This window comes from Hyperolius riggenbachi, chromosome 5, assembly GCF_040937935.1.
Source record: "Hyperolius riggenbachi isolate aHypRig1 chromosome 5, aHypRig1.pri, whole genome shotgun sequence".
Lineage (NCBI taxonomy): Eukaryota > Metazoa > Chordata > Amphibia > Anura > Hyperoliidae > Hyperolius > Hyperolius riggenbachi.
Window position 1 is genome coordinate 24,730,201 of NC_090650.1, and position 22,919 is coordinate 24,753,119.

The 22,919-nt window shown below is 45.8% G+C and overlaps 1 protein-coding gene across 2 annotated transcripts in view; it reads right to left on the reverse strand.

The window, feature by feature from the left end:
* SCAP (SREBF chaperone) overlaps positions 1-22,919 on the reverse strand; it is a 113,268-nt gene that overhangs the window by 35,847 nt on the left and 54,502 nt on the right. For both annotated transcript variants that reach the window (XM_068235191.1, XM_068235192.1), the window contains exons 3-9: positions 20,287-20,410; positions 9,961-10,118; positions 6,651-6,871; positions 5,188-5,293; positions 3,381-3,553; positions 526-652; positions 309-421 (exon numbers count right to left, since the gene is read on the reverse strand). In XM_068235191.1, coding sequence (XP_068091292.1) covers positions 309-421; positions 526-652; positions 3,381-3,553; positions 5,188-5,293; positions 6,651-6,871; positions 9,961-10,118; positions 20,287-20,410 — 1,022 coding nt within the window. The remainder of the gene's footprint in view (positions 1-308; positions 422-525; positions 653-3,380; positions 3,554-5,187; positions 5,294-6,650; positions 6,872-9,960; positions 10,119-20,286; positions 20,411-22,919) is intronic.

Genomic DNA, 22,919 nt, shown 5'->3' on the forward strand with positions numbered 1-22,919 from the left:
TGAAATAATGCTACAGAGTGTATTTTTCACTATGAAATGAGAAAATAAAAGTATTTGTAATGGTAAAAATCAATCTCATTAGCTCAGGAAACATATATTCCCGTTCACCAATTAGTGCTGCATCATAGTGCCAGAAATGTGCACAGGAGCAAGCCCAATCCTGCACAGCACTGCTACAAGACGTATATCTACTGACCCGTGGCTTAGATGAAGTCACAGAGGACATACATATACTGTAGTGGGGGATAAAGTGGATACATAAAAATTGCTCTGTCAATCACAGCACACCGTAGAGAAGCTCCACCCACCTTGCGCTATCCGCAGCTTCACTTCCAGGTCTACCGGAGTGGAGACAACGGACTTTGTCAGCACCAAAACATTCTCCAGGCCGATCACCACCACCAGGTAAGGGAATATCTCCCTGCAAGACACAGAAGGGGATACTCAGCACAGCTTCCTCAGGTAGGTGTGTCTAATGGCAGAACAGTGATTTATACACTCTGCATAGCGACAAGGGCCACCTACCCGCCATTGAGAGTGGGAGTCAGCCCGAAGAGCGTGCACAGCCCCACTGACATCAGCAGAGAGCTCAGGACCGTCACCACGGCAGCCAGAGCCAGGCCCCATTTAGACTTCACCAGATCGATCTTCCCTGTGGAGAAAACAGACAGTGACGACAATGATTAGTAACAGCAATAACCTAGACTGTTATATCTGAGGCATTTACACTGAGCCGGAATCCTAAACATTATATAGTCATATGTGCAAACAATACCCTGAACTACACTCACATTTAAAGAGGAACTGTGATCAAGGATTGAACTTCACCCCAATCAGTAGCTGATACCCCCTTTCCCATGAGAACTCTTTTCCTTTTCTTGAATAGATTATCAGGAGGTCTGTATGGCTGATATTGTGGTGAAACCCCTCCCACAGTGTGATGTCAGGACCATGGTCCTGACAGTTTCCTGTCTGTGAACCTCATTGCATTGTGGGAAATAACAGCAAAAAAAAAAAACACTTAACATAACTGAAAGATAACTGATTTTCAAATTAATGTCCGTGTTTTGCTATGGCTCAGTTCCCACTGTACGTGTTTTAACTGAAAACTTTTTCACATTGCACTGCTATGGAGAGGAAAAAAAATGCGCACCAACACATTAAAGAGGAACTCCAGTGAAAATAATGTAGTAAAAAAAGTGCTTCATTTTTACAATAATTATGTATAAATGATTTAGTCAGTGTTTGCCCATTGTAAAATCTTTCCTGTCCCCGATTTACATTCTGACATTTATCACATGGTGATATTTTTACTGCTGGCAGGTGATGTCAGTGGAAGGAGATGCTGCTTGCTTTTTTGGATGTTGGAAACAGCTGTAAACAGCCAATTCCCACAAAGCAACAAGGTTCACAGATAGGGAACTGCCAGGACCATCTTCATGACATCACACTGTGGGAGGGGTTTCACCACAATATCAGCCGTACAGAGCCCCCTGATGATCCGTTTGAGAAAAGGAATAGATTTCTCATGTAAAAGGGGGTATCAGCTACTGATTGGGATGAAGTTTAATTCTTGGTCATGGTTTCTCTTTAAATAAGAGGACCTTTAAAGGTGCATACAAACGTCCAACTTTATGCCTGATTATTGTTTAAACTGGTCATTTGAACGACTTGAAGTGCAAACAATAAGTCATTCAAACGTTATGTACACACTGACCAACAAAGTGGCTGATATGCCTATTTACATGTCGTTTAACCAACTTGATAACGGACAATAGACTGGATAGAACAATGGACTAGACTAAATGACTGATCAAATGCCTGTATCTTTGAAAGTCTATTAGTTGGACAAACGACTAGAAGTTGGCCCAAGTACGACAGTTGGTCCAATGGAACGCTAAGTGGAAGTTGGACGTGTGTACGTAAGTTTAGCCTATCACATTGTCAGGGGGTGTGGTTATAGATAATGGCAGTTGCTGCTGTCTGTTTTTTTTTCATGTCTTCCAGTAGTAAAGATGATGACCTGCAGGATGATTGTGGATCAAACAACATGAACAAATTACATGGCGAATATTAATAATTTCTCCATTTCTCTTCTATTTTTTAGCTTCTAACTTTGCAATGTACTGATTTATTTTTTCCCCTTTTCCCTACAGTTTCTCTTTAACCGCTTGAGGACCACAGGCTCACACCCCCATAGTGACCAGGAGATTTTTTTTACAATTCAGCACACTGCAGCTTTAACAGCTCGCTGCAAAGCCATACAACTCAGCACACAAATGAATCTCTCCCCCCCCCCCCCCCTTTTCTGTTAGTGGCATCTGATTACTGCTGCAACATTTATTTATTTTTTTTAATACATTTTATTTGTATTTTTTTTTTTTATTAAAATTTACTAATCTTCTATTTATTGAACGCACTGAAATGTCTGCGCTCTCTGGTGCTGAAACCCTGTGTGCTTGGCTATTCTACTGCAGAGCGCCCATTGACAAAACAAAACCTCTGGCACCCTCAGGCCGTACAATAGCCACACTCTGGCCGGAGTCAGCACAGTATTCACTGTCGCCACCACTTCAGCTTTACATCAGCCGAAATCAGGCACATCCTGCGCTCAGATTTTCCCATTAGCTTATAACCTGCTTAGAGGAAATTGCTAACTCAGCCTTTTCTGTCCCTGTAAACACTGTAAAACGAAGCGCGAGTTAAAATGGACTAACAGAAGGTGATTTACATGTCCTGCTGTTAAAGTGAATGGGAACCGCATTTTTAAAAAAAGAGACAGATACTTACCCAAGGAGAGAGAAGGCTCTGGGTCTTATAGAGCCTTTCCGGCTCCTCTCCTGGTCCCCTCGTTCCAGTGCTGGCTCGCCCGGTAACAGTATCTGACTAATTTAGTCAAAGACTGCTTTACCCGGCTGAAGGAGGCTTCAGAAGTCTTTAGGGAGCCCGAGTGCTCCTGAAGAAGGGCGGCCCTGTACTGCGCCTGCACAAGCACGCTCTTTTGCACGCTCACGCCTGTGCAGTATGGAGCCGCACGTCTTTGGGAGGACACGGCTCCCAAACACTTCCAAATACCCTTTCGGTGGGGGATTGAAACGGGGGGGCAGCACAGGATAGAGGGCACCGAGAGAGGAGAGGGAAGGCTCTATACGACCCAGAGCCTTCCCTCTCCTTAGGTAAGTATTTGCTTCATCTTTTTAAAAATGCGGTTCCCATTCACTTTAAGAAACATCAGCAATTTCACCCAGGCAGAGTCCAGTCATTCTGTGGTCTTTAATCTTCTCAGGACCATTCAAAACTGGCCCCTTTAGGACCAGAGTTTTTTTTTTTAATTATTATTATCGCACAAGTGGAAACCAAGCACCGCAACACTGACTCACTGGTGGAGAAATAGATGTAAGCGAAGAGGATGATGTACGTGGTGACCAGCGGGATGAGCTCAGCTATTCCGATCTCCTCCTTGAAATGCACATGGACGATGTTCTCCCCGCGGGTGGTGCAGTTGGTTCTGGGATGGAGCTGCCTCAGCCGGGACCTCAGACTGTTCAGGAACCTACGAGAGACAAGGGACACCAGACCACTTCACGTTACTGCTAGCAGAGATTGCACTATAAGAAGTAATGGATCACCGTGGTGTTGGTGTTCAAATTCTGCAAACTGAATTTGGAACACCTGAATACTGCTGAATATCGCACTTCAGTACTGAACAACCGGCAGTGTTCTCCCCAGGCTCTTTTAGCTGGGTGCTCCACCCGGCTAGATTTGGTGACCACCCGGCTGGCATCGGCTCACCTCCTCCTGTGCTGTAAGCAGAGTTGCCCTGCCTTATCAACTCGCCCCACCCGGCTACTATTTCATGCTACCCGGCTGGAAAAAAATTCTGGGGAGAACACTGACCGGACAGGGTCAGGGGGAGTTCACAGACTTATCATTCACTACACGTTTCACACGCTGCGTAATATGTTGGCGCTTTATAAATACAATAAATAAATAAAAATAAATGACTCCAATGCTTCTTCCTTTCGGAGGAAGCGCCAGTTGTCCCCAAATCACCGCTACTGCCGTGCTCCCGAAAACGGATCCATCAGGCATCGTTTACAGCAGGGCTGTGGAGTCGGAGTTGGAGTCGAGGAGTTGGGGCAATTTTGGGCACCCGGAGTCGGAGTCGTTGATTTCATAAACTGAGGAGTCAGATGATTTTTGTACAAAATTCACAGCCCTGTTAAGTATTAGAATAAGGAGTCGGAGTCGAGGTCAGAGCCATTTTGGGTACCCCGAGTCAGAGTCAGTGATTTTATAAACTGAGGAGTCGGAAGATTTTTGTACCGACTCCACAGCCCTGGTTTACAGCATCGATTTCTAGCAGACTCGATAACAGTGAACAAATAGGTCTGGGTTTTTTTGCCACCAATTAGGCTTTTTTCAGGTGTTGCATTTTTGCTAAGAATTATTTTATTCTAAATGCATTTAAATGGGAATAATAAGAATGAAAAATTGAAAAAAAATAATTTCTCAGTTTTTGGCCATTATAGTTTCAAAATAATACGTTCCTACTGTGGATAAAAGCCACACATTTTGTTTGCCCATTTGTCCCGGTTATTGAATATATTTCCCTAGTACAATGCATGGCGCCAATATTTTATTTGGAAATAAAGGTGCATTTTTTTTCAGTTTTGCGCCCATAATTTAAAAATTAACAGTAATATACCCTCTTGACATATATTTATTTATGTAAAAAAAATTTGGGGGTACTATAAGCGAGTGTGGGAGGGAAGACGTTAATTTTAAAAGTAAATGTGGGTATTTTTATTAAAATGTCATGGTGCAGTAATTTTACCATTTGGCCACAAGATGTCCTCGCGCATTATTGCCTATTTGTGTACATTAAGTACACTAAACAGGAAGTAATGCATGGACGTGTTACTCCGGAAGATACAATGACGCAGTCATCTCATCGATGCCGGCGATCATTGACACGGGGACTTAGATCATCTCCCCGCTAACACGTGGCGTCGAGTACCCTCGTGGAGGCGTGCGCAGGAGCCAACGGCGGCTGTCCGCAGCTGACGACTATTTACAGCCCTGAGACTTCAAGTGAAGTTTCCCAGGACGTAATTATACTGCACCTGGTGCAGTAAGTAGTTAAAGGTTGCAGAAAAATGGCAGGTGAAACGCTAAGCTACTTACTTGGCATCGTATCTGCGCAGCGCCAGAGTGATGGTGTATGACACGATCCGCTGACGGTTGTACAGACTGACTCCGCTCTGCTTTCCCGGAACTCCAAAGAGCAAATCTGCAGATGGAGAGGAAGAAAGTCTTACCACTCGTCTCAGCCAATGTGAGCCGCCAGAGCAGCCACCGCTATCATGATGAGTATTGATCCTTCTCAGGGTGCGGGATGGAGAAGACAGCTATTATAATCAGGACATCTGAAGCTGATAAAGTGAATTGCTGAACATGCTTTCCCTGTCTAGATGCAGGCCAGACGCTCTCTCCGAGTCTCTATCTGCTCTGGTAACAGAAGCTGGGCTCAAGCTGTGCGCGATAAACTAATTACTGTGTTTATCATGTTCCTGTGCCAGAAATGGAGCTGTATTTAATCGAATTGAAAACAGCAAAGTCTACGCAAGGGTCTCATACAGCAGCTGCTAAAACGTCCTGTAATATCTGGAGTCCAGGGCTGTCATATTCTGCACTGTTGTTATTATGTATTTATACAGCACTGACATCTTCTGCAGCACTTGTCACTGACTGACCTCTGAGGAGCTCACAATCTAATCCTAACTTAATCATAGTCTAGTGTCCTACCATATTATTAGTATGTATTTATATAGCACTGGCATCTTCTGCAGCTCATTACAGAGCACATAGTCATGTCACCGACAGTCCTCAGAGGAGCTCACAATCTAATCCAACCATAGTCATAAGGGGTCCATACAACTAACGATTTTCCCGCCGATATACAGCAAATTCGATCACTGTGATCAAATCTGCTGTGAAATCGTTGCGCAAACGCTGACAGATTCAATCGTTCCCGTCGATTCGTCCATGCGGAAGATTTTGCTCGATCGCCGGCGGGTCGGGAGTGTGTCGATAGCGGCGTTCGAATGTCGGACGACGCTAGCGGCAATACATTACCTCAGCTTCACAGATTGTGATTGGTTTCATGCTGAAATCGATTCACAATCTGTTTGCAGTAAAGGCAGCCATACGATCCCTCTCTGATCAGATTTGATCAGAGAGGGATCTATCTGTTGGTCGATCTGATGGCAAATCGACCAGTGTATGGCCACCTATAGTCTAAATGTCCTACCATATTATTATTATGTATTTATATAGCACTGACATCTTCTGCAGCACATTACAGAGTACATAGTCATGTCACTGACTGTCCTCAGAAGAGCTCACAAAGCTACAGAGCAGCCTCCCTAGGTAAGTAATTGCACACTACACTGCAACCTAAAAGCAAGCATAATTATTGAATCTTCCTTATGGGGAGGTTCTTTTTTAAAAAAAAAATCTGAACTTAGAAGCACCCAGATGCTTTAAAAATGGCAGAGAGGTCATTAGTGCAAAGTAAATTATAGCCAGAGGTTCGAGGGTTGGGAAATCTCGCTATGAGAGCTAATGACTCCTGGGCACTCTCTTACCACGCAGGGTGGCTGAGGTCTGCAAGGTCTTAGGCTCGTGCTGTTGGATGGTCCTGATGAGGTCTGGATCGTTGTTGAACTGCTCACGGTTGTTCTGCCAGAAGTTACCGGGGGACAGGAGGAGGCAGCCATGTTCCGGGAGTTTGTCACGCAGTTTCTTGAGGCCTGGCAGGAGGTCCGTGACCTGCAGACACACATCCTCCAGGCTCTTCACTCCAGCTCTGGGGGGAGAAGAGATAACATGAGATTTGAGGTTTAAAGCAAACCTCGGGTGAAAAATACAGAAGCTGTAGAGTCAGTACGACTCCTACTCCTCAGTTTATGATTCGTCCAACTCTGACTCCTCTAATTTACATATAACAATCTTGTTGGTTGAAAGTATGTAACATGAAAGGCATTTCGTTACTAAAAAAAAGCTTAGAAATTTTAAGGCTAAATTAAGATGACATCTACGTCTGGGAACTAAAATCTCCTGGCCAGGAAGCTGACACTTTAACCTGTCAGCCATCCTGGGCATGTCACTGCCAACGTGAATCCCCTGGCAGGTCGTCTGTATAATAATATTCACCGGAGTCCCATATCAGCCAGGTCCCAGCGTGTAGCCCTGCCACCCTGCAGAAAAAGGCCTCTACCTTTTCTACATCTGATATAGATTAGGCCTGGGCCATTTTCTGCAAGAGGGCAGATCTATGCACTGGAACCCAGCTTATCCGGGTTTCAGTGAAACTTACTAAACAGACTAATGTGTTGGGACATTCTGACTTTTAAGCATAAGTGGTTTTTTATGTACACCAGAGATGCATTTTAACTAAACTTAGGATATCGCTGTAGAGTAGCTGTTAAATAGAAATCAAAATTAGTCCTTGGTAAGAGTACTTGTAGAGGGTTGAGAGAAACAAAGAACATCTATCAGGCCCTAGGCAATGTAAGTGTGGGTTCATGTAAGAGTGATGTGCAGGTACTCTGCAGGGGGAATGAGGGAATTCTTCCTGTATTACACATTCTTCATGCAAAATCTGAATATGGATCAGGTCCTAGGCAATGTAACTGTGGGTACATGTAAGAGTGATGTGCAGGTACTCTGCAGGGGAATGAGGAGATTCTTCCTCTATTACACATTCTTCATGCACAATCTGAACATGGATCAGGCCCTAGGCAATGCGACTGTGGGTACATGTAAGAGTGATGTGCAGGTAACCTGCAGGGGAATGAGGAGATTCTTCCTCTATTACACATTCTTCATGTACAATCTGAACATGGATCAGGCCCTAGGCAATGTAACTGTGGATACATGTAAGAATGATGAGCAGGTACTCTGCAGGAGAATGAGGGGATTCTTACTCTATTACACATTCTTCATGTACAATCTGAACATGGATCAGGCCCTAGGCAATGTAACTGTGGGTACATGTAAGAGTGATGTGCAGGTACTCTGCAGGGGAATGAGGAGATTCTTCCTCTATTACACATTCTTCATGCACAATCTGAACCAGGTTTATGGGTGATAGACAACACCTCTGCGATCAATGTGCACAACATTCTTAGTGGATTCCCTGCAGCTCTGTGGGGAGTGCATATGTAGAGTATAGTACTACTGGGTAACTTAATTTGTAATCATCAACCCCAAATTTAACAGTAACAAGTTCACTGATTTCATGAGCAAAGGAGTGCATACATTTGCATGAACGCAGAATGATTTGCATCGCACTGACCATCCCCATTAGTGACACGGCTACACATCAGGCTTTATTCTTACAGCAGAGATGTTATCATATATAAAAGATTCCTGTGTACACATCATATATATATACAGTCACAATCGGATATGTATATCTGGCTGTGCGGTTGTGTTTCTCGTACACCCTGTAGAATACATAGGCTAAATTGCATCTGCCTGGGGCACCAACCAGACCACAATGGACCACTAGAGCGCATGCTACACTGCACGCTCCTGCTCGCCATTCCAGGTCTGGCTTAAGTGGAAACCTGGCCTTATGCCTGTTTATTCATGAATTTTTCAAATGCGCTTGAAATAAAAAAACAAACAAAAAACAAATACAAACAACATTAATTAATTCAGTTATGTGGTCAGCAAAGGGTTTTTAAGCGCCGGTATAAAAACGTTTTCCCAGAAATGGATTAAGATAAGATGGGGTCCTAAGCAAGATACCACTTTTTGCCCAGCGCCGATTGTCTTATTTTTTTTCAGTTCGATTTGGCGAGGGCTAGCATCCACCAGGCCCCCCCCCCCCCCCGACTCTCTGCAGACCCTAGGCAGCTGCCTAGAATTGCCTTGTGGATGATCCGGCTCTGTTTGAGCCTGCCTTTCTATCAGCTTCATATGTTGCCTGTACAATGTCCACTCACATAGAGGGAGGGGGGATGGCTACACTGTCAGCCAATCAGGTTCTGCTGAATCAAAGAATGCAGTGATGTAACATCCAGGGCCGTTTTTTCCATAGGGCACTGTAGGCACATGCCTACAGGCACCTTATGTGGGAGAGGTAGCCCCTCTCCTCAGATCACTGACCTCAGCAGCTTACAGTCTAATCCTAGCCTCATATCACTAACCTCAAGCACTGACACCCTAATCCTTGTCTCATGTCACTAAGGATGATATGAGACAGTGACTACAGAGTAAGATTCTAAGGACAGTTAGTGACATCAGGAAGGGATTAGAATTCAGAATGATTTATACTTGGGGGGGTGGCCTGTGTCCAGGGGTGGAGTTTAGGGCACCAGAATACCTGTGCCTACAGGCCTCTGAGTTGTTAATTAAGCCCTGGCGATATCAGGCTGTTGCTAAGGGCCCTTCTCCACTGGCCGCGTTTTGATTCATGCATGCGATTTGCCGATCACATCATGGTAATCGCAGTGCCCTTTTCCACTACAGCAATTCGATTTTTTGACAAACTCAAAACGCACTGCATGCAGCATTCTGCCTACATTTGCGATTGGTCAACTTTATTTTATTTTTATCCATCATAAATCATAAATCATAAATGCAGGCGTGAACGTTGAACAGGCATGATCATCCCGCTGAAATGGGTGCAGTGTAGAAAGAGAAAATTGTGATCCCATTGCAGGCCCTTTTCATTGCGGATAGTGGTTTTCAGTAGAATTGGGCCCTTGCAGGAGAAAGAATACAATGACAATTTCTCAGGAAGCTGCTGACCGCACTGTCCAATCAACAGTCCGGGGGGAGGGACTTCCTGGAAGTTGTGCTGCTGGTACTCTATTACCTCTGCTAAGAAAGACTCGTACCGCACTTATGTTGTGAGTGGAAGTTGTGGCAGTGAGTAGTGAGTACCTGTCTCTCAGCGCGTGGTTCCTGATCTCCTCCACCAATGAAAACACTCGCGACAAAGGAGAACGGAAAACATCCACAGCGAGGAAGTTCTTGTCCCACGGAGAGACCACCCCCTTCACCAGGACCTGCTGGATGTAAGCCACGGGCAAGCCAAGGTACTGTGGAGAGAAGAGACACTGTCAGATATGGTGATTCTGATGTTTGATTATTATACATTTATATATCACTGACATATTCCACAGCGCTGTACAGAGATCACTGATCCAGTCCCATCAGTCTCTGCACCAGAGGAGCTTACACTCTAATGTCCTCACCACAGTCACACACTATTATTATTATACATTTTTATAGCTCTGATATATTCCACAGCGCTGTACAGAGACCACTGATCCATTCCCATCAGTCTCTGCACCACAGGAGCTTGCACTCTAATGTCCTCACCACAGTCACACATTATTATTATTATACATTATTTAGCTCTGATATATTCCACAGCGCTGTACAGAGATCACTGCTCCATTCCCATCAGTCTCTGCACCAGAGGAGCTTACACTCTAATGTCCTCACCACAGTCACACACTATTATTATTATACACTAGCTGATTGCCCGGCGTTACCCGGGTATGTATTTGGCTGGTGTTGGTTCCGCATACTTTTTCTAACCCTAACACACAATTACTCAATGAACTAGTTTGTGAGCTTTGCAGTCTTTGGTATCAATAATGTGCATTGAAATGAAAAAAATCTGATTGGCTGTTTGTGGCTCCACCCCCTTTTCTGAATTTGAACCCCAGTCACCCAATAACCAACTGTACCAGGTTTGAGGCATGTGCCATTAACAGTGCAAAAATGGCAGCAATTAAATATTCCCCTTGAAAAGCGATAGGTGAAGTTTGATTCACTTTTGTAGGCTCCACCCACTTTTCTGAATATTAATCCCAGTCACCCAATGACCAACTGTGCAAAGTTTAAGAACCCTGCCATTAACAGTGTAAGAATGGCTGCAGTTTACATTTTCCCAGTGAAATTTGTATTTGTCTCCACCCACTGATGACCCGGCGTTGCCTCTGTATGTATGTGACTGGTGTTGGCCCCGCCCACTTTCTAACCCTAACACACAAACACTCAATTACCAAGTTTGTGAGCTTTGGGGTCCTTGGCATCAATCAATCAATCAATCAATCAATCAAATTTGTATATTCCAATAGAAATTAAACAAATCAGATTGGCTGTTTCGGGCTTCACCCCCTCTCCAGCATTTGAACCCCAGTCACCCAATGACCAACTGTAGCAGGTTTGAGGCCTCTGCTATTAACAGTGTAAAAATGGCAGCAATGTAAATATTCCACTTGAAAATCAACAGGTGAATTTTGGTTGGCTATTATATGCTCCACCCACTTCCCTGAATATTAATCTGGGCAAAGGTTGGGAACCCTGCCATAAACAGTGTAAGAATGGCTGCAGTTTACACTTTCCCAGTGAAATTTGTTTTTGGCTCCGCCCACTGTTTGTAACATGGACACACAGTCATTCAGTGACCAAGTTTGTGAGCTTTCGGGTCCTTGGCATGAATAATTTGTATTTTCCCATGAAATGAAACAAATCTGATTCACTGTTTGTGGCTCTGTCCCCTTTTCTGAATTTGAACCCCAGTGACCCAATTACCAACTGTACCAGGTTTGAGGCTTGTGCCATTAACAGTGCAAGAATGGCAGCAATTTTAATATTCTCCTTGAAAAGCGACACGTAATTTTGGATTGGCATTTTTAGGCTCCACCCACTTTTCTGAATATTAATCCCAGTTACCCAGTAACCAGCTATGCTAAGTTTGAGAACCCTGGCATTAACAGTGAAGAAGGGCTGCAGTTTACAATTTTCCAGAAAAATCTGTTTTTAACTCCACCCACTTTTTGTAACCTTGACACACAGTCACTCAATGACCAAGTTTGTGAGCTTTTGGGTTCCTGGCAGCAAAATTGTGTGACTGGAAGCAGTTAATCCAACAAAGAAATCTGGCTGTTTGTGGCTCCACCCCTTTACTGAATTTGAACCCCAGACACTTAACGACCAACTGTACCAGGTTTGAGGCCTCTGCCATTAACAGTGTAAGAATGACTGCAGTTTCAATATTCCCCTTGAAAATCAATAGGTGAATTTTGATTGGCTCTTGTAGGCTCCACCTACTTTTCTGAATATTAATCCTATCATTTTCCCATGAAAAAATCCTATCATTTTCCCATGAAAAAAGTTAGTTGTTTTTGGCTCCGCCCACTATTTGTAATCTTGACATACAGCCACTCAATGACCAATTTTATGAGCTTTGGGGTCCTTGGCATCAATAAGTTGCATTTTACCATTGAAATTAAACAAATCTGATTGGCTGTTTTTGGCCAGCTCCCTTCAGAATTTAAACCCCAGTCTCCCAGTGACTGTAGCAGATTTTAGGCCTCGGCCATTAAGAGTGTAAGAATGGCAGCAATGTAAATATTCCCCTTGAAAATCAAAAGGTGAATTTTGATTTGTTACTGTAGGCTCCACCCACTTTCCTGAATATTAGTTCCAGTCATCCAGTGACCAACTGTGTCACCCACCCACCCAGTTTGAGAACCCTGCCAATAACAGAATGGCTGAAATCAATCTAACAAATCTGATTGGCTGTTTGTGACTCCACCCCTTTAGTGAATTTGGACCCCGGTCACCCAATGACTGACTGTATCAGGTTTGAGGCCTCTTCCATTAACAGTGTAAGAATGGTAGTAATGTGAGTATTCCCCTTGACAATCAATAGGTACATTTTGATTGGCTGTTGTAGGCTCCACATACATTTCTGAATATTCATCCCAGTCACCCAGTGGCCAATTGTGTCAAGTTTTGGAACCCTGCCATGTTAAAAATTTAGTTGTTGGCACCGCCCACTTTTTCTAACCTTGACATACAGTCACTCAATTATCAAGTTTATCAGCTTTGGGGTCCTTGGTATCAATACTTTGTATATTCCCATTGAAAAATAAACAAATCTGGCTGTTTGTGGCCCCACCCCCTTTCTGAATTTGAACCCCAGTCACCCAGTGACCAATTGTACCAGGTTTGAGGCATCTGCTATTAACAGTATAAGAATGGTAGCAGCTTAAATATTCCCTTTGAAAATCAAAAGGTGAATTTTGATTGGCTGTTGTAGGCTCCACCCACCTTCCAAAATCTTAATCCCAGTCACCCAGTGACCAACTGTGCAAAGTTTGAGAACCCTGCCATCAACGGTGTAAGAATGGCTGCAGTTTATATTTTCCCAGTAAATGTTGTTTTTGGCTCCACCCACTTTTTGTAACCTGGACACACAGTCACTCAATGACCAAGTTTGTGAGCTTTCAGGTTCCTGGCATCAAAAATCTGTGAATGGAAGCAGTTTATCCACCAAGGAAATCTGATTGGCTGTTTGTGGCCCCGCCCCTCTAGTGAATTTGAACCCCAGTCACCCAATGACCGACTGTAGCAGTTTGAAGCCTCTGCCATTAAAAGTGTAAGAATAGCAGCAGTTTAAATATTCCCCTTGAAAATCAATAGGTGAATTTTGATTGACTGTTGTAGGCTCCACCCACTTTCTTGAAGGATAATCGCATTCACCCAGTGACCAACTGTGGCAAGTTTGAGAACCCTGCGATTAACAGTCTAAGAATGGCTGTAGTTTACATTTTCCCATTTAAAATGAACGGCTGAAATTTGATTGGCTGTTTTATGCTCCGCCCACTTTTCCTGGATTTGTAACCTCGGTCACCAAGTGACCAACTGTGCCAAGTGTGGGGACTCTGGCTTGATTACTGTGAGAATGGCAGCCTTTTCCATTTTTTCCATTGACTTGAATGGGTGAAATCTGATTTGCTGTTTGTAGCTCCACCCAGGTGTGCAGGGGGGACCCGAGACCCCCAGAACATATCATCCCAGGTAGTAAGGGATCTGTATACCAAGTTTCGTTCAAATCGGTCAAGCCGTTTTCGCGTGATCGCGGCACACACGCACGCACGCACGCACACACACGATTTTATATATATAGATTTATTAGCTCTGACATATTCCACAGCGCTGTACAGAGATCACTGATCCATTCCCATCAGTCTCTGCACCACAGGAGCTTACACTCTAATGTCCTCACCACAGTCACACACTATTATTATTATACATTTATATAGCTCTGACATATTCCACAGCGCTGTACAGAGATCACTGATCCAGTCCCATCAGTCACACACTATTTGGCCTTGTTCACATTATAAATCGCAATTGCTGACGCCAGCACTTTGCGATTTTGTGTGTTTTTGTTTAGCGCCTCCCGGAGTTTACCTACGCGTTTCAGTTTTTTGTAAAGTGCTTTTCTAAGCGCTTTTGCAGAGCAATTCTGTTTTTTCCCTTCCTAACGGTAGTCAGGAAGTGAACTCTTTCCGCCGGAAATGAATAAATACAATGTATGTATTCATGAAAGCGCTGGGTAAATCGCTGTACAAATCACTTTTTCAAGCGCTTTGCGATTTCCCTATACCTTCCCCATTGAGGCAAATCACCCCAAAAATGGTACAGGCAGCGCTTTGGTGAGTGGATCGGAATCGAACCGCTCAGATGAGAACACTCTTATAGGGAGTCATTGCACAAGCGCTTTTACGGCAATTTTGAAAAAAATCGCCGGCACATAAAAAAAGGCAAAAGTGCCCTTAGTGTGAACAAGCCCTTATTATTATTAAACATTTATATAGCTCTGACATATTCCATGGTGCTGTACAGAGATCTCTGATCCATTCCCATCAGTCTTTGCAGCAGAGGGGGCACCCTGCCACTTGCAGCAAGAGCTATAATAAAAGTCAGCTTGGTAATATATTCAGTTTGGCAGGTCATCGAGGAGGGCATCGGGGGAAACCTGTGTACACACACACACTCACACTGGGAGAAACGTCAAACTCTCAAACTACAAACTCTCTGCAGCCACTATATCATTTGGCAATGGAACCCAGGACCTCTGTTCTGTAAGGTCACACTGCTGCTAGCCAATGGGCTGCACTGCAGACAGTCTAGCTGACCTTATGCCAGTGTCTGAGATCTGCTCCAAAGCGCTCCACTTGTATGACTGGCCTAAACTGGTTGTCTGGCGCTGAGCCCAGGAGAAGAGATATGAATCTGTCCTTCACTGTGTGGACAGTGGGTGCTGTATTGTGGCACGGGGCGGCAATCTGCTGAAGAATATTGATCAGTATGTAAAGTCTACTGTAGATATTATGCTTGAGCTGTGTGACTGCCGCCTTCCTGTGTGACCAGCGTGACTGCCACCTTCCTGTGTGACCAGAGTGACTGCCGCCTTCCTGTGTGACCAGAGTGACTGCCACCTTCCTGTGTGAACAGAGTGACTGCCGCCTTCTTGTGTGACCAGAGTGACTGCCGCCTTCTTGTGTGATCAGAGTGACTGCCGCCTTCCTGTGTGACCAGAGCGACTTCCGTCTTCCTGTGTGACTAGAGTGACTTCCGCCTTCCTGTGTGACCAGAGTGACTGCCGCCTTCCTGTGTGACCAGCATGACTGCCACCTTCCTGTGTGACCAGAGTGACTGCCGACTTCCTGTGTGACCAGAGTGACTGCTGCCTTCCTGTGTGACCAGCGTGACTGCCACCTTTCTGTGTGACCAGAGTGACTGCCGCCTTCCCGTGTGACCAGAGTGACTGCCACCTTCCTGTGTGACCAGAGTGACTGCCGCCTTCCGGTGTGACCAGAGTGACCGCCGCCTTCCTGTGTGACCAAAGTGACTGCCGCCTTCCTGTGTGACCAGAGTGACTGCCGACTTCCTGTGTGACAGCTTCCTGTGCATCCTGCATGACTGCCGCCTTCCTGTGTGACCAGAGTGACTGCCGCCTTCCTGTGTGACCAGAGTGACTGCCGTCTTCCTGTGTGACCAGAGTGACTGTCACCTTCCTGTGTGACCAGAGTGACTGCCACCTTCCTGTGTGACCAGAGTGACTGCCTCCTTCCTCTGTGACCAGAGTGACTGCCGCCTTCCTGTGTGACCAGAGTGACTGCCGCCTTCCTGTGTGACCAGAGTGACTGCCACCTTTCTGTGTGACCAGAGTGACTGCCTCCTTCCTCTGTGACCAGAGTGACTGCCGCCTTCCTGTGTGACCAGCATGACTGCCACCTTCCTGTGTGACCAGAGTGACTGCCACCTTCCTGTGTGACCAGCCTTATTAGATCTGTCTGCCGCCTTCCTGTGTGACCAGAGTGACTGTCACCTTCCTGTGTGACCAGAGTGACTGCCGCCTTCCTGTGTGACCAGAGTGACTGCCACCTTCCTTTGTGACCAGCCTTATTAGATCTGTCTGCCACCTGTTTCGACCTCTGCCTGAACTTGACCTACATCTGTCTGCTGCCTGCCTCGACTTCTGACTTAGGGCTCTTTTCCACTATGAAATGCGATCGCGTTTTAATTTCCACCATGCGATTGAGCAACTATACTGAGTAAAGTAGAGCTCAATCGCATCCAAAACGCGGCGGGACGACAATTCCGATTTTGGTCCAAGCGCATCACCCTAATGCAATTTGCTGCTGCCGTTTCCATTTGGTAAACGTTTTGCAATCGGAATGAATTTGCAAATCGCGGGGTAGTGGAAACCAGACTTGTGCCTGGCTGCTGCCTGCCTCGAATTTTACAGGAACATGACTTGTGCCTTTCTGTTGCCTACCTCGACTTTGCGTGTACTTGATTATGCCTGCCTGCAGCCTGCCTCAACCTCTACACGAACAGGACTTATGCCTGACAGCCTTGACCTCTGCAGGAACCTGCCTTTCTGCTGCAACCTCTGCATGTACCTTGACTTCTGCATGAACCTGACTTTTATCTGCCTGCCACCTGTTTCGACCTCTGCCTAAACTTGAGCTACACCTGTCCGCTGCCTGCCTTGAATTCTGACTAAAACAAACTTGTGCCTGTTTGCCACCTTCCTCGACCTCTGCCTCAACCTGACTTATGCCTTTCTGTCACCTGTTTAGACCCCTGCCTAAACTTAATCTACATATGTACACTGCTTGCCTCAACTTGTGACTGTAACGGACTTGAGCCTGAGTCACCTGCCTCTACCTCTTCCTGAACTTGACCTGTGCATGTACGCCACCTGTCCTGACCTCTGCCTAAACTCAAGTAAGACCTACCTCAGTCTGCCTTGATTTCCGCATTAATTTGATAAGCACATCCCTCCTTCCGGGTCTGACCTCCGCCTGCCTACTGTCTTATTGAAGCCCATGTGTTTAGCCACCCCTGGTAGTCAACAGGCCCCCTTGTGGAAAATCTCTTGCAGGGCGATCTGGTAATGAGCAGGATAACACTCTGTGCCCAAGGAAAGCCCATGTCACCCACCCCAGGTGAGTCCTGACTGTGACTTAGCTCTACCCCATCCTAACATGCTTCACTGTACCTCTCTAAATGAGGGAACTCAAGCCAAGGATTTCTGGCCTACTTTCAATGAAGAAAGCAGGAAGACTCAATATAAATTGAGACAACCATTTTCATCCTTAAACCTGGGCAGCGAATATTCAACTTTACTTCTGTTTTCTATGATACAAGCTTGGCTCAGAACAGCAACCTCGGTGCCTCCTACTGGATATATACACTGAGTGGCCAAAAAATGAGACACCCTCTAATAACGAGTTGGTCCACCTTTAGCTCAGACCAGAGCCGATATTCTTCTTGGACTGGACCCAACAAGATGCTGATACCGTTGCTGAGGAATGTTGGCCCATGCTGACATAATGGCAGCTCTAAGTTGGGTCAGATTGGATGGTGGCATGTCCAAGCTTTGAAGGAATCTTTCGACTTTGTCCCAGGTCAGGAGGTCAGGGGACTGAGCTGGCCATGGAAGCAGGTTAAATTCTGATTGATGTTCCTCAAACCAATTTAAGACCGATCGAGCATGGTGGCAAGGGCCCACAACAGGTGTCTTTTCCTATTTTTCTGTGATACCAAAGGCAATCTTGATGGTCTCCTGCTGCTAAAGCCCATCCTTTGCAAAGTCCGTCTTGTTGTGCTTTGGAATATGCTTTGTGAATTCAGCTGTAATTTGTCGTGTTGTTGCGGACTATGCGTGCTACTCGCCTTTCACCTCTCGTTCACCAGCCTTTTTTTGACCAGAACAGTCCTTATTGCTTGAACTTTCTTTTCTCAACTGCCACTCTCTAAACACCTAAGAAACAGTTGGGCGAGAAAATCCTAAAAGAGTCGTCCTTCAGAGATGCAGCACCAGCTCTTCTTGCACTGACCATCATCTCTTGTTCAAAGTCACTTTCATCTTTCGTCGCCATTTTGATGTTAACTTCCGATAACTACATCATCTGAAGCTGAGCGTTCCTTATATAAGCAATTCCGCATTGTTGCATCACTCCACGTCACTGTTGGACTGGTTTAATTTCAAATAAGGGGTGTCTCTATTTTTTGTATATACTGAGCTTGTGCTGACAGCCGAGACACAGGACTAATCTTCCTCCCTATCCAGCGCTGCCCCATCTCCGGGGAATGCTTACCTTGCGGTACCAAGGTCAGTATTGGGATCCTTCCTATGCCGATAATATCAAACACGTGGACAGATAAGGGACAAGAGAACATAGACAGGCCAAGGTCATGGAAGGACTTATCTGATCTCTTCCAGTACAAAACTGCAGACACACTGATTGCAGCTCTGAGCCACACAGGCCGTCACTACAGGGGGTACCCGTAAGGGGAACCAGTAATGAGTTAGCATTTGTACACCGCAAGTATCCACAGTAATGCTCATTTTAAAGGGGACCTGAAGTGAGAGGGATATGGAGGCTGCCATATTTATTTCCTTTTAAACAATGCACATTGCCTGGCTATCCTGCTGATCCTCTGCCTCTAATGCTTTTTACCATAAACCCTGAGCAAGCATGCAGATCAGGTGCTCTGACTGAAGTCTGACTGGATTCGGCGCATGCTTGTTTAAGGTGTGTGATTCAGCCACTACTGCAGCCAAATAGATCAGCAGGACTGACTGGTAATTAGTACTGTTGAAAAAGGATAATAAATATGTCAGCCTCCATCTACCTCTCACACCTCAGGTTCCAGCTCTGGAACGGAGGGGGACTGGGAAGCCTCTGAAAGACCCAAGGACTTCCCCTCCTGAGATATCTAAATGTTTTACCTTACATTCCCACAAGTTTGCTTTAAAGGGAAGAGAGAGATATGGATGTTTCCTTTTAAACAATACCAGTTGCCTGGCAGTCCTGATCTCTTTGGCTGCAGTAGTGACTGAATCACACACCTGAAACAAGCATGCAGCTAATCCAGTCTGACTTCAGTCAGAGCACCTGATCTGCTGCATGCTTGTTCAGGGGCTGTGGCTATAAGTATTAGAGACACAGGATCAGCAGGAGAGTCAGACAACAGGTATTATTTTAGAAGGAAAAATCCATATCCTTCTCCGTTTAGGTTCCCTTTAAAGGGTACCCAAGGTGAGAGAGATACAGAGGCTGCCGTATTTATTTTCTTTGAAACAATACCAGTTTCCTGACTGTCCTGCTGATCCTCTGTCTCTAATACTTTTAGCCACAAACCCTGTACAAGCATGCAGCCGATCAGGTGCTCTGACTCAAGTTTTACTAGATTAGCCATATGCTTGTTCCAGGGTTTTGACTCACTACTTATGCCAGAAGATCAGCAGGACAGCCAGGCAATTGGCATTGTTTTTGTTTACAAGGAAATAAATATGGCAGGCTCCATATCCCTCTCACGTTTTAAGTACTCATTCACATGGCGTTGCCCTGGTATTTTTATTCCACATGAGTAGTCGCTGGCAGCGTTTTGCTTAAAGGAATAGTCAGGGGGAAAAAAAAGGGGGTTTCACTTACCTGGGGCTTCTCACAGCCCCATGCAGCCACCCTGTGCCCTCGTAGTCACTCACTGCTGCTCCAGTCCCCCGCCGCCAGCTAGTTTAGTTTTTTTGTTGACCTCGGGGTCGGCGGACCGCATTGCGTACATTTTTACGCATTCCCGCTGGTGCAGGAACATTAACGCATACATTTTTACGCGTTGCATCACTAAAATGTTGCTGCACCAGCGGGAATGCGTAAAAATGGACGCAATGCGCCCCCGACCTCCGAGGTCGGCAAAACCGAAACCAGCTGCCAGCGGGGGACTGGAGCAGCAGTGAGTGACTACGAAGGCACAGGATGGCTGCATGGGGCTGGTAGAAGCTCCAGGTAGGTGAAACTTTTTTTTTTTGCCTGATGATTCCTTTAAATCCCGAGGCCTGGGGATAGTAGTGGAGGAACGGCGACCATAATCAATACTGACCCAGTCTGGGCGGTCACTTCGGTCGTCAGGGGTCGCTTCTGCCGGAGGAGGGGAATAATGCTTCACTGGTGTGATGTACTCCACGGGCCCCGTCCCCGGGAGAGGCAGCTTCAGCAGCGGGTAACTGCAATGTGGAATGAGAGAGGGAGGGGGACACAGGCAGGAGGGAGGAACAGGGAGAGAGGAAGGGGGAGGGGAAAGAGAAACCAGGGGGTGGGGTGGGGGAGGCAGATAGATGGAGAGATGGATTTAGGCAAGGGAGGCGGAGGGATAAAGATGAAAGCGAGGGGGAGGGGGGAATAATGACATCATCAATGATGCATATTAATTTGGCATATTATAAAATAAAGAATATCACAAAGATACACAACAGATCACTTTCACCAACCTACATTCGGACTCACTCATGACATTGAAAGGCCGCATTTTTGTAGCCACTCAGCTTTCAGCGGTGACTTTTGGTTGACACAAAGGTGTGCAGCTCATCTTCCAGCGATCACCAAACCTGAGGTCAGCTGTCTTATCCTGCGACAAACATACAGACCTTAGAAGGAAATGCCTCAATCTTTCCCCACCCATGGGCGGACCTACTATGACGCAGCCTGAAGCTGAGGTCAGCTGTCTTATCCTGCGACAAACATACAGACCTTAGAAGGAAATGCCTCAATCTTTCCCCACCCATGGGCGGACCTACTATGACGCAGCCTGAAGCTGAGGTCAGCTGTCTTACCCTGCGACAAACATACAGACCTTAGAAGGAAATGACTCAATCTTTCCCCACCCATGGGCGGACCTACTATGACGCAGCCTGAAGCTGAGGTCAGCTGTCTTATCCTGCGACAAACATACAGACCTTAGAAGGAAATGCCTCAATCTTTCCCCACCCATGGGCGGACCTACTATGACGCAGCCTGAAGCTCCTGTATCAGGCGGCAGATTGCAAGGTGGCAGTGCCGGGAAAGTGAGGTCGTGAGCAGGGGTGCGGGCTTGGAACGAGTGACACCTGCCCGGCAGAAGTGGGGCCGTCGTCATTCCTCCCTACCTCTCCTTGCAGAGCTGGCACAGCGGTGCGTTGTTGTAAATCTCTCACCTGTCCATGCAACACCGCCATGCTTTTCTGCAGCTGCCTCTTCTCCTCTTCCTGTTTCCCTGCATGACGAATAGGGTAACAGGAAGTAGAAAGGGGACGGCTGCCAATTTATATGCTGAAACTTATCACTGGTGGTGACATTTTTAGTTGTGGCAGGTGATCTGTATGGAATGTTCGTTACAGAGAGTTCTATGCACAGAGGGAGATATTGCTTGCTTGGCAATTAGAAAAAGCTGTTATTTCCTACAATACAAAGAGGTTCACAGACAGGAAACTGTCAGGACCATGGTCATGACATCACACTGTGGGAGGGGTTTAACCACAGTATCAGCCATACACAGCCCCCTGATGATCTATTTGAGAAAAGTAAAGATTTCTCATGGGAAAGGGAGTATCTGCTACTGATTGGGAAGAAGTTCAATCCTTGGTTAAAGTTCCTCTTTAATTAAAGGGGCAGGAGAGGGGAGTAAAATATTGTACACAGACCTTAACACTATATTTTTTTAAAGGGGAACTGAAGAGAGAGGTATATGGAGGCTGCCACGTTTATTTCCTTTTAAGCAATACCAGTTGCCTGGCAGCCCTGCTGATCCTCTGCCTCTAATACTATTAGCCATAGCCCCTGAACAAGCATGCAGCAGATCAGGTGTTTCAGACTTAAAAGTCAGATCTGACAAGACTAGCTGCATGCTTGTTTCTGGTGTAATTCAGATACTACTGCAGAGTAATAGACCAGCAGGGATGCCAGGCAACTGGTATTGATTAAAAGGAAATAAATATAGCAGCCTCCGTATACCTCTTACTTCAGTTCCCCTTTAAATGTAAAAGCAAGAGAAATATCTGCTTATCCCAGAACCAGCCTTGTGGAGCCCATACTCACCTCAGTCTTCTTCCAGCAGATGCTGCCCATTACCATTCTCACAGTGAAAGATATGCTCTTTATATGTTTTTCCATACATAAAAGTAGAAATGGAGAGTTATGGTTTCAAACAGGATTGTAAAACTGTGTCCAAGAGCGTCCAATTCACACACAGGGCTTATGATCACTGCACAGCTCGAGATGCACAAGCGATGCTCACAGCAGGTCCCCGGCTGCCTTCACTGGGTGGTGTCTGAGCAACCAAACACAGGGAGATGTCTTCAGATCTCTACAGCAGAGCTCATTCATGTAAGAGGATATGAGAAGGGCTGGGCTTGGCTCGCCTAAACCCTGGCCAGCTGCCTACATCTACACGGAGCAACCTCTGGGCTGGGCACGCTACACATGTGTAAATATAGCTTCAAGGAACCATGCTTTCCAGGAGACGCACAGATGTGTGAGGCGCAATCACAGTACAGGGCGCAAGTCATCAGAACATGTTCAGCCCAAAAACCTGAAAAACACAGCACTGAAAAAAGTCTAAGGCTGGTTTCACACTGTAAACCAGCGTTAGCAATGCGGTGCGTCGCTTCCGCCGCATCGCTCCGCCAGAAACAGGTCTTCAGGGAACACCGTGTTAGTACGCAGAGTTCCCTGTCTGGCCACCAGCCAAGCAGGAAGTGA